Source organism: Myodes glareolus, chromosome 7 (genome assembly GCF_982192425.1).
Source record: "Myodes glareolus chromosome 7, mMyoGla1.1, whole genome shotgun sequence".
Classification (NCBI taxonomy): domain Eukaryota; kingdom Metazoa; phylum Chordata; class Mammalia; order Rodentia; family Cricetidae; genus Myodes; species Myodes glareolus.
In genome coordinates, this window is record NC_142032.1 from 14,354,322 (window position 1) to 14,366,729 (window position 12,408).

Below are 12,408 nucleotides of genomic sequence, written 5' to 3' on the forward strand. Positions count from 1 at the left end.
CAGCTATGAAAAAACAAGTAAAATGCTCCATTGCTTCATTTTGTTGTTTGTTGGCTTAATAAGTCAGGGCAACCCCCGCTCTAATTAAAAAAATAATAATAATAAGGTTTGATCCCGTCCCAATTCCTAGGAACTGTCATAGGAAATCGGAGTGACAAATGTTGACATGAAAGGCGGGATTTGAGTTGCAGGAATTCCTGGGCTGTCTCCAGAATCTCCCGGATTAGTCAGTCCTGAAGCCAGCGCCAAGGCCCCAAGGGAGCCTGGGCTGGGCTCCGACCTGAAAGACTGGGTGGGCGGAGCCTATGCGCAGTGGTGGGCGTGGTCGCTCAGCAGACGTCGGGGGCGTGGCCTCAGCGGAGGGGCTGGCGGTGGCTCGGCGCCGGTGGCGGGAAGGAAATGCGCCGGCTGCTCTGTGCTACGTCCGCCCTTCGTTCCTTTTCGTAACCGGAACTGTGGCGACAATCTTGTCCAACTGCTCCTACTCCGGGAAGGGCTACAAACTGCTCGGATTTTGTTACCTTTTCATTTCGTCCGCTCTTCCCGGAAGGTGAAAGGTCGAAGCGTAAATAGACCCACCTCCAGGACCCCAAATCCCCGGCCACACGGGCGCCATTACTCTCCGGACTCATTTGTTAAAGCTCTTTTTGGGGTACGCCTGTGTGGATGATTATCCCCGAAGTGAAGAGTGAGTGTTTAGCTTCTGGGGTTGTAGCTCGCTTGTAGAGGGCACTTGCCTAGCGTGCACTAAACCCTGCGTTCAATCCCCAGCACTGCAGAAAGCAGGCGAGTCTGTGCACGCCTGTACTCCCAGTACTGGAGGAGGAAGCCAGAGGATCAGTAGTTCAAGGTTATCCTCAACTACACAGCTAGATTAAGGCCAGCCTGGGCTAGCCGAGGCTTTCGATGAAAAGAACTTTGGTGTTTGACTGGTTCTGAGTTGGTATTTCGTGGGAATGAGCCTCACACAAGGTCTCTTTTTTCACCCGCAAGGCATAGAGCTTGACGGGGTGCCAAAGCCCTGTTTTACCTTCCTAAAACTTTTGGATAATCCTCACCCACGTTGAACACCCTGAAAACTTATTTTTATGTCTCTTATAGAGCCTTGGCTCTGAAGCGTGCTTCTCAGGGTTTGGGGATGCCGCAACCCAGCCTCTTGATGCAGTGTGAATCCAGTTCACGGGAAGAGGAGATCCCGTCCCTCTTTTGGGGTTTGGATCCTGTGTTTCTAGCCTTTGCAAAACTCTACATCAGAGATATCCTGGAGATGAAGGAATCCCAGCAAGTGCCAGGTATGTGGCCGTTCAGACTAACGGATGCCTTGTGCTGCCCCCACCAGCTCAACTTCCCCAAAGATACAGAAAACTGGGGCCTTAAGGCATCTGGAAGAGCCTTGCTCAGGTTTGAAAGATATCAAGACTCAACCTTGAAGGAGTTCATTTCTGTGCTTTTTCTGCAAATTAAAGAACAATCTAAATTTTTTAAGTTAAATAAAAGTTTGGGGTCTCAACCTTTGCACTGAGGTCCCTCTGTTTCAAGCCCGATGTGAGTAATTCCAACACTTGGTAGGTGGAAGTAGCTCTGATCAGGGGTTCAAATCCAACACAGGTTACATAAGATCTTTTCTCAATAAAAAATAAAGTATTCCATACTTTAAAATACTTAGGCTCTTTTCTTTGGACCTGCTCTTGAGTGGACAGATGACTGAACTAGTCAGGCGTAGCTTGCTACAGTTCTTACCTCTCTGGGGATGTGACCCACTTTCTGCAGAGCTTGGGTGTCCATAGAATGTGGGGGTTGGTTTTGGCTTGAGTTCATCTCAGTCAGTATAATGGAAACTCCTGGGCAGAAGGACATCATCTGGCTTGTCCAAGTGCAGCAACAGCGTCTGCCTGCAGTAGGTAGGCCCTTGCGAACACCAGCGAAAGGAGTAAAGCATTGTGTGTGCAAATGTGTGCTGTGTGTGTAAACACATGTTCATGGAAGCCACCTGGGTGTGCCTCCAGGTGTCTGCCTGGATTTTTTTACTTTTTTATTTTTATTTATTTTTTATTGAGCTATACATTCTTTCCTCACTTACCTTCCTTCCTCCCCTCTCCCCTTCTACCTTACCTACCCCTCATGATCCCAATTTACTCAGGAGATCTTGTCTTTTTCTCCTTCCTAGGTGGATCCATGTATGTCTCTCTTAGGGTCCTCTTTGTTGTCCATGTTCTCTGGGGTTGTGGACTGTAGGCTGTCCATCTTTTGTTTTATGTCTAATATCTACTTATGAGAGAGTATGTAGTGATAGTTCTTCAGTATTTTAATAAATAAAGCTTGCCTGAAGATCAGAACACAAAACGGCCATACTAGTCAGTCATACAGGCCAGGCGATGGTGGTTCCTGCCTTTAATCCCAGCAGCCACACTAGTTAGCCACAGAGGCCAGGAGGTGGTGGTGCACTCCTTTAATCCCAGCACTAGAGTAGAATATAAGGTAGGATAAAACAGGAATTCGCTCTCTTTCAGTCTGAAGATTTCATAGAGGTAAGGGCTCTCTAGTGGCTTGGCTGCTTTTCTTTTCTGATCTTCAGGCATATTATATTTGTCTTTCTGGGTCTCAATTATCTCACTGTGATTTTTTTCTAGTTCTGTCCATTTGCCTGCAAATTTCAAGATGTTATTTTTTTTTTTACCACTGAGTAGTACTCCATTACGTAAATGTGCCACATTTTCTTTATCCATTCTTCAATTGAGGAGCATCTAGGTTGTTTCCAGATTTTTACTATTATGAATAATACTGCTATGAACATAGTTGAGCAAATGTCCTTGTGGTATAGTTGAGCATCCTTTTGGTATATTCCCAAAAGTGGTATTGCTGGATCTTGAGGTAAATTGATTTCTAACTTTCTGAGAAATCGCCATACTGATATCCAAAGGGGCTGTACAAGTTTGCATTCCCACCAGCAATGCAGGAGTGTTCCCCTTACTCCGTATCCTCTCCAGCATAAGCTGTCATCAATATTTTTGATCTTGGCCATTATGACAGGTATAAGATGGTATCTCAGAGTTGTTTTGATTTGCATTTCTCTGATGGCTAAGGAACTTGAACATTCCCTTAAGTGTCTTTCAGCTATTTGAGATTTCTCTGTTGAGAGTTCTCTGCTTAGGTCTGTACTCCATTTTTTTATTCAATTATTTGTTCTTTTGATGTCTAGTTTCTTGAGTTTTTTTGTATAATTTGGATATCAGTCTTCTGTGTGGTTGGTGAAGATCTTTTCCCATTCTGTAGGCTGCCATTTTGTCTTGTTGACCATGTCCTTGCTTTATAGAATTTTCTCAGTTTTAGGAGTTCCATTTATTAATTGTTGTTCTCAGTGTCTGCTACTGGGGTTATATTTAAGAAGTGGTCTCCTGTGCCAATGCATTCATGTGTACTTCCCACTTTCTCTTCTGTGAGGTTCAGTGTGGCTGGCTTTATGTTGAGGTCTTTGATCCATTTGGGCTTGAGTTTTATGCATGGCAACAGATATAGATCTATTTTCATTCTTCTACATGTCGTCATCCAGTTATGCCAACACTATTTGTTGAATATACTTTCTTTTCTTCATTTTATAATTTTAACTTCTTTGTCAAAAATCAGGTGTTTGTAGGTGTGTGAATTGCTATCCAGGTCTTCGATTCTATTCCATTGGTCCCCCTGTCTTTTTTTTTTTTTTTTAAGATTTATTTATTTATACGGTATCCTGCCTGTAGGCCAGAAGAGGGCACCAGATCTCATTATAGGTGGTTGTGAGCCACCATTTGGTTGCTGGGAATTGAACTCAGGACCTCTGGAAGAGCAGTCAGTGCTCTTAACCACTGAGCCATCTCTCCAGCCCCTCCTGTCTGTTTTTATGCCAATACCAAGCTATTTTCATAACTGTAGCTCCATAGTAGAATTTGAAGTCAGGGATGGTGATGCCTCCAGAAATTCCTTTATTGCACAGGATTGTTTTGGTTATCCTGGATTTTTTGTTTTTCCATATGAAATTGAGTATTGTCCTTTTGAGGTCTGTGAAGAATTTTGCTGGGATTTTGATGGGTATTGCATTGAATCTATAGATTGTTTTAAGTAAGATTGTAATTTTTACTATGTTAATCCTACCTATGTAAGAGCATGGGAGATCTTTCCATTTTCTAATGTTTTCTTCTTGTCATACAGGTTTTTCACTTGTTTAGTTAGAGTTACCCCAAGATATTTCATAATATTTGTGGCTATTGTAAAGGGTGATGTGTTGACTGAGGTTTCTGTCCCACCTGGCCCTGCAGCCATTCAGTCCTAAATAAACACACAAGAGGCCTACATTAATTATAAACTGGTTGGTCTATTAGCTCAGGCTTTTTATTAACTAATTCTTACATCTTACATTAACCCATTATTCTTGTCTATGTTAGCCACGTGGCTTGGTATCTTTGTCAGCAAGGGATTCTCATCTTGGTTCTTCTGTGACTGGGTCACAACTGCAGACTGACTCTTTCCTCTTCTCAGAATTCTCCTGTTCTCGACACCCAGCCTCTACTTCCTGCCTAGTTGCCCCGCCTATACTTCCTGCCTGGCTACTGGCCAATCAGCATTTATTAAAATACAAGTAACAAATCTTTACAAAGTACAAGACCATTGTTCCACAACAGTGATGTTTCTCTGATTTCTTTCTCAGCCCATTTATCATCTGTATGTAGGAGGGCTACAGATTATTTTTTTTTAGTTAATTATTATTGAAGGTGTTTATCAGTTGTAGGAGTTCCCTGGTTGAATTTTTGGGGTTACTTATATATACTATCATATCATCAGCAAATAGTGAAAGTTTAACTTATCTTCTTTCCCAGTTTGTATCCTCTTGATCTTCTTTTGTGATCTTTTTGGTCTAGCTAGAACTCCAAGTACTATATTGAATAGATCTAGAGAGAGTGGACATCTTGTTCCTGATTTCAATGAGATTGTTTTGTGTTTCTCTCCATTTAGTTTGATGTTGGCTATTGGCTTGCTGTATATTGTCTATTTTATGTTTAGATAAGTTCCTTGTATCCCTGTTTTCTCCAAGGTCTTTATCATGAAGGGATGTTGTATTTTGTCACAGGTCTTTTCAGCATCTGATGAGATGATCATGTGTTTTTTTTTTTTTCTTTCAGTTTGCTTATATGGTGGATTACATTGACAGATTTTCATGTATTGAACTATCCCTGCATCTCTGGGATGAAGCTTACTTGATCATGGTGGATGATTTTTCTGCTGTGTTCTTGGATTCGGTTTGCCAGTATTTTATTGAGTATTTTGCATCAATGTTCTTGAGGGTAATTCTCTTTCTTAATTGCATCTTCGTTTGGTTTGAGTATCAGTTCAGCAATATTCTTTCTGTTTCTATTATTTGGAACAATTTGAGAAGTATCAGTATTCTTTGAAATTCTGGTAGAATTCTGCACTGAAACCACCTGGCCCTGGACTTTTTGGTTGGGAGACTTTTGATGACTGTTTCTATTTCCTTGGCAGTTATAGGTTTATTTAATTAGCTTATCTGGTCTTGATTTAATTTTGGTATGTGGTACTTATTCAGAAAATTGTCCATTTCTTTTACATTTTCCAATAAAATGGAGTGCAGATTTTTTAAAGTATGACCTGATGATTCCCTAAATTTCTTCAGTGTTCCCCTTTTCATTTCTGATTTTGTTAATTTGGATGTTCTCTCTCTCTGCCTTTTGGTTAGTTTGGATAAAGATTTGTCTATCTTGTTGATTTTTCTCAAAGAACCAATTCTTTGTCTCATTGATTCTTTGGATTGTCCTCATTGTCCTCTTTGTTTCTATTTTATTGATTTCATCCCTCAATTTGATTATTTCCAGCCATCTATTCCTCCTGGGTGAGTTTGCTTCTTTTTGTTCTAGGGCTTTCAAGTGTTCTGTTAACTCGCTAGTGTGGGATTTCTCCAGCTTCTTTCTGTGGGCACTTAGCGCTATGAACTTTCCCCTGAACACTGCTTTCATAGTGTCCCATAGGTTTGGGCATGTTGTGCGGTCATTTTCATTGAATTTTAGGACATCTTTAATTTCCTTCTTTCTTTCTTTCTTGACCTAGTGGTGATTCAGTTGAACATTGTTCAGTTTCCATGAGTTTGTGGGTTTTCTGCAATTAGTGGTATTGAATTCTAATTTTAAGCCATGGTGATCTGTTAAGATACAGGGTTAGGGGATGTTGAGGTTTGCTTTGTTACCAAGTATCTGATCAACTTTTTAGAGAAGGTTCCATGAGGTAATGAGAAGAAGGTGTATTCTTTTGTGTTTGGGTGGCATGTTCTATAGATATCTATTAAGCCCATTTGAGTCATAACATCTGTTAGTGCCTTTATTTCCCTGTTAAGTTTCTGTCTGGCAGACCTGTCCAGTGGTGAAAGCGGGTGTTAAAGTCTCCCACTATTAGTGGTTGGGCTTGAAGTGTGATTTAAGCTTAAGTAATGTTTCTTTTACAAATGTGGATGCCCTTGTATTTGGGGCATAGATGTTCAGAATTGAGACTTCATCTTAATGGATTTTTCCTGCAACAAATATGAGCTGTCCTCCATTTCTTTTGATTTCTTTTAGTTTAAAGTTTATTTTGTTAGATATTAGGATAGCTGCACCAGCTTGTTTCTTAGATTGGAAAACCTTTTCCCAACCCTCTACACTAAGGTAATATGTCTTTGGAGTTGAGGTGTGTTTTTTGTATGCAGTAGAAGGTCAAATTCTTTTTTCGTATCCATTCTGTTAGCCTGTCTTTTTATAGGTGAATTGAGTCAGTTGATATTAAGGGATATTAATGATCAATGATGCTAGTTCCTGTTAACTCAAAGATCTGCCTGCCTCTGCCTCCCAAAGTGCTGGAATTAAAGGTGTGCAGCATCATTGCCTGGCCACCTTTATTTTTGAAGACAGAGACTTTTGCTGAACCTGGAACATATCAATTAAGGTAGGCTGGCTGACCAATAAACCTGAAAGATCATTTTGAATCTCTGCTTGGTCCCCTACAGGGTTACAAGTATATGCAGACAAGCCTGGCTTCTCTGTGGGTGCCGGTGGTCAGAATTCAGACCATTGCACCGGGTGGCAGGCACTTTGCTACCGTACCATCTCCCCAGCCACAGCTTTTAAAATTAGAGTACTGGTTCCTAGAGAGATAATTGTCATACCTAAACTTTTAACAAACACATAGATTAAAATAATTTAAGTGGCTGTGGGTAGTTTCGGGAGTTTACAACTGTGCTGGCTGAGGAGTTTGGTTAAACTTGCTATTTTGTAACACTTTCCAGTCAAGGATCTTCTGAATGACAAGGTTTGAGTTTAAAAAAAAAAAAGTCAAGATTCATATTCACAGTTTGAATGAGATGAGTAGTTTTATGCGGTTTGTTCTGTGTGCATGGCCTTCTAAAGCCTTTTGTACAAAGTTTTTTTCCACCACATCTTCACTTCCTACTTTTTGTTGAACTTGCTCTGTGGATTTTCCCCCACTTGGAAGGCAGCCAGCCTCCTCCAGAGTTTTCCAGAATTATCCGGTGTTCTTTATAGCTCATCCTCTTGGGAAGAAATTAATTCACACCAAATGCCAGCCTTGCTTAAAAGATCTGTGAGTGAGCAAGCATGTGGCAGGGCATCCCAGGGGGTTAACTCTTGCTGTGGGCAGAGGGTATGTTGTGGGTTAAAGGAAACCCAGGGAGTGCCAGCCTTAGGACTCCACCCTCTCTGGTGAGACTGCTTCAGATGTCCATTTGTAAGAGGGAATCTCATGGATGAAGCAGGCATCATGGTTTTAGAATGGTTTTCATTAGATTATGCTGTTGTTGGATAATCTTTTTGATCACTCTGATTGGTTTAGTAAAAAGCTGAACAGCCAATAACTAGGCAGGATTTCCAGGCACAGATGATGCCTGGAGGAAGGGTGGAGTCTCTTCATGACCCCGCCCTTCTTCCTTCAGAGGAACTTTCACAGGTAGGAGATGAGACAGCCACATGGTAGCATGTAAGTTAATAGAAATGGGTTAATTTAAGTTATGAAAGCTAGTTAGAAACAAGCCTAAGCTGTCGGCCAAGATTTCATAATTAAAAATAAGTCTCCATGTCATGATTTGGGAGCTGGCTGGAGGGATAGAGAAAATCTAACTACGCTATGCTGTTGGTTTCCACAAGAGTAGGAAACCCCACACCACTCTAGGTCTGGACTTGACTTGGTTTATCGTAAAGAGAATACTGTGAGCCAGGTGTGACACACAGTTGTAATTCCGGCCCTCAGGAGGTGGAGGCAGGAAGATCAAGAGTTCAGGGCCATCACTTCTCAACTATGTTCAAAGCTAGTTTGGTCTACTACAGAAGACACTGGTTCTAAAACCAGGACAAGAGGGGTGTGGTGATGTATGCCTCTATCCCAGCACTTGAGAGGTTGCAGAGGCAGGCAGATCAATGTGGGTTCAAGGCCAAAAAATAAAAATAAATATTTAAAACAAGCAAACAAAACGCCTGTGACTCCATAAAATTTAGAAATATTTGATGACAAAGAATATCTGCAACAAAATAGCGAAGGTTAACAACAGCAATAACAAAAACAAAACGGGAAACAAAAGTGTTCTGTATTAATGAATTTGCTTGCCCTTTGTCTTTGGTCCTGGCACAGAACCTCAGTCTTTGGAATTTCCTGTGTGTAGGAGTGTCTTTGTTATTGGAGGTGGGGGCCACACCTTAGTTTATTCCGATGAAAGTGTTATCTTGGGCTGCTAGCTGAACCTATCATCTGTTCCCAACCTTCTGAATGGAGGGTTGGAAATCAAAGAAGTAAGACCCTATCAGCCTGACCCCCAGGAGGTTGAGGTCATTCCATTCATGTGACCAGTGAATCAATCGTACCCAGACAATGAAAACCCACTATAACCTGATGTTTAGACTTGAATGAGCGTCCCTGGTTAGTTAAGTATACTGTGTCAGAGGGTGATGTGTCCTGGGAGTCTCTGAACCCTCCACACCTTCCTCTGTTCTCTCTTTATTTGGCTGTCTCTGATTTGTGGCCTTTGCTATAAAATTGTGATCATGAAGTATGACACCCTCCTGAGTTTTAGCTAATTATCAAAGCTGAAGGAGTCACAGAAGCAGCTTTGTAACAAGCCAGACAGATTCCCACAAATCTTGAGGCTAGGAGAGAGTGCCCTAAACTGGTGAAACCAAACTGGTACTGTTGGTTTGCCTTGTAAGATACCATCTCCATAAATCTGAGCTTCGGGTTTGGCTGGTGGAACTGTGTTATTTAGGTGGGTGGTTTATTTGTTTGCTCGTTTGTTCTATGCATTAAAAACTTTGCTTGTGCCAGGTGGTAGTGATGCACGCCTTTAATTCCAGCACTCGGGAGGCAGAGGCAGGCAGATCTCTGTGAGTTTGAGGCCAGCCTGGTCTGCAGAGCGAGTTCCAGGACAGACTCTAAAACTACACAGACAAACCCTGTCTCAAAACCACAAACAAGCAAACAAAACCCTCTTTGCTTGGGTGTGCAGGATACCCTCCCTGTAAGATAGGATTTCACTATGTAATCCTGCCTGAGCTGGTTGATACTCATCATGTAGACCAGCCTGGCTTTGAACATTTCTGATTTTGTTTCTTGAGTACTTTTGGGGGAGGGGTGGAGACAGGGTTTCTCTGTGTAGCTTTAGAGTCTGTCCTGGACTCACTCTATAAACCAGGCTGGCCTTGAAACTCATAGACCCACCTGCTTCTACCTCCCAAGTGCTGGAATTAAAGGCGTGGGCCACCACCAACTGACTTATGAAAATACTTTTTAAAGAGAGAAAACTGGCAATATCTTCCTGGGGTTGTGGATGTTTGTGGACAGTGGCTTAAAATCTAAGCCAAATTTGCCAGTGACCTTGGCACTCTAAACCCTCACAGTTTGGCTTCCTCTTCTTGAGAATCCGAGCATACAGACGCTCTTGGATGTAGCACAGATACCTGGATCGCCTAGGCCTCTGGGCTACGTGAAAAGGCTGGAACGTGAGGTTGGGGTAAGCCAGCGCATCTCTGTTTGATCATTTTCTTCGCTTAGTTCATTGGGTTTTTGTTGCTTTCTTCCTCAGTGGACAGCGCAGCCGCCTAGAGCCCATTAGCTGCAGAAGAGAGCTCACTGGTGGAAGGAAGTGGGTCTCTCCTCCTTTCTCATGTCGTAAGCCATCTTGTAGAGGTCTGACGTCTTACTCTGTGGCTCATGTCTTAATATGCTTTGAGAAGTTTCTTCTGTTTTTAAGCAGTGTGTTTCGTCCTTGGCGAGTTTCCTCACCCGCAATGCAAACCATCTGTACTTTGTTTGTTTTTGGAGTCCTCTATTGTTCTGTCGTGCTTTCAAGAGTTCTTCTGAGTCCTTTGGGACTAGAAGGGTTTTTTCAGCCTCAAGTGACTGCTCTTGAAAGTGAGCCATTGTTAGTCCCCAAGGTAGACGGTTATGAGGTCCATATTTATCCTTTTTCAAGGAGGTGTAGTGTATTCTCAAGTGAAAACCTGTTTAGATTTTTACTGTTGCCAGATGTCGTTTGTCGCATGAGGGTTGGCGACCTGGGGACACTGCTTGTGCACTAGTCTAGGCTTCTTACTGCCTTGGAAACAGAGACTTCTGTCCAGCCTCTCTCCCCATCAGAATATTCCAGGTGTTGACGTAGATCCATGTTATGCCCGTCAGCCCAGGCGTTTTTTTGAATAGGAGCAGCTCTCTTTCAGGGGTGACGCTGTCACCTGGGCTCCTTCCTTCATGGGGTCTTGCCAACATCAGCTTCTGCCCTTCTAGGTTTTCCTAAGGATAGATTCCCATTCACCAATTCCTCTTTACAAGTACACCCCCCCCCCCCCACGAAAAAAAGAGGTGCCAGCTCTGGGTTGAGTTTGCTGTGCTTCTCTCTCTAAGCCACACCCACTTTCCTAGTGATCCTCTGGCAGACAGGCTCAAGAGTGGCTGGTCCAGTCAGCCCATTCCCATGAGCCTGTCTTCAAGGGAATCCAGAGAACCGCTCGTCAGTAGTGGTCAGTGAAAAGGTCAAGCCATAGTCTCCTAACATATTGAAATCCAGAGGTTCTGACCTGCTGTGATGGGAAGAAGGAGTGGTCAGACTGTGAACTCCTCACTTTTAGAAGCTAGGTCCTACCCCTCAAAGCTGGAGAGTAGACCCCACCCTACAGGGAAAAAAACCCTAGATCAAGCCACAGAATCCCACCAGTCCCTCCTGAGCTTGCCCAAGATCAGGCCACCCTGGAAAGCTCCACCCTCTCCCCCCCCCCCCCATTAGTTCTCTGCTGCTTCTCATCAGAGCAGAGGCAGCTACCCTCCTGGTTTTTCCCTCCCAATGCATCTTTTGTGTGAGGTTTGCTGTGCAGTGTGACTTTGTAGTATTCCTTGGCTCCCAGCTCTGGAGCCTTTCTCCTCTTAGCTGTAACACACAAATACTTGAAGCAATCGTGTCTTCTTTGTTTACAACCCATATATTTATTTACAAAGGAAAGGCCATTTGAAAACGCAGATGTGGAGTGTAGAGAGGTGGGCTGGTGTTTAAGAGTTCTTGCTGCTCTTTCAGAGAATTCAGATTTGGTCCCTAGCACCCAGTTGCTCACTGCCTCTAACTTCACCTCCGAGGAATGTGACACCCTCTTCTATGGGGACCCTCATCTGCATCTACACATATAAATAACAACAACAATAATAATTCTTTAAAAATAATGTTTTACCTTCAAAAATGGAATAAATAAAAATGAGCATGTATATGTCGTTTGCATCTGAAAGTGAAGAATGCAGGCACTATGGGAGGTTGAAAGCAGAGGGGCTACTACTTGGGAGCCAGCACGTGTGACAGGTTTGTGCCGAGCTCCACACAGGAAGCGTGAGTAGGTTATGGAGGCTTTGAAGTGGCCAGGAAGCCCTGGCAATGAAAGCTGGAATTAGGAGCTTGTGACTTCTAAAAGGCCCCAGGTCTGTGTTTCTAGGCCTGGGGAGAAAAGCTGCTGGGTGTCGGTGGCATTTCCCCTCTCAGGTCTCTGCCCTGGCGGAAGCTTGCCTCCCCGCATCTGGATAGCCTGGGTTTTGCAAACAGTGTTTTAAGAAGTTCCCGAGCTGTGGTCAGCTAGCCCCAGTGCTTGTATCTTCTTCTTACTGGTTCATAGAAGCGATGACTCGTTTCTTAGAAAAGTTCTGGTTAAAACCATGGGGCTGGAGAGGGGCCTCAGAGGTTAAAAGCCATTCCTCTTGCAGAGATCCCTGGTTTGAGTCCCAGCACCCACATAGTGGCTTACAACCATCCATACCCCAGTCCCTGGGGATCCAACAGTGTACTACATACATGCAGGCAAAACATTCATACATGTAAAGTAAAATAAATAAATCTAAAAAACTTTTTTGAAAAAAAAC

The 12,408-nt window shown here is 43.0% G+C and overlaps 1 protein-coding gene across 5 annotated transcripts in view; it reads left to right on the plus strand.

The window, feature by feature from the left end:
• The first annotated feature begins 360 nt into the window (after positions 1-360).
• The window catches only part of Stn1 (STN1 subunit of CST complex), a 43,743-nt gene continuing 31,695 nt past the window's right edge, over positions 361-12,408 (plus strand). For 2 of the 5 annotated variants that reach the window (XM_048438985.3, XM_048438989.3), the window contains exons 1-2: positions 362-688; positions 1,102-1,292. In XM_048438985.3, the coding sequence (XP_048294942.3) occupies positions 1,139-1,292 (154 nt within the window). In that variant the 5' untranslated portion in view covers positions 362-688; positions 1,102-1,138. Of the gene's footprint in view, positions 689-1,101; positions 1,293-12,408 lie in introns of all 5 variants that reach the window. The other 3 variants (XM_048438987.3, XM_048438986.3, XM_048438988.3) reach the window with 3 other exon arrangements.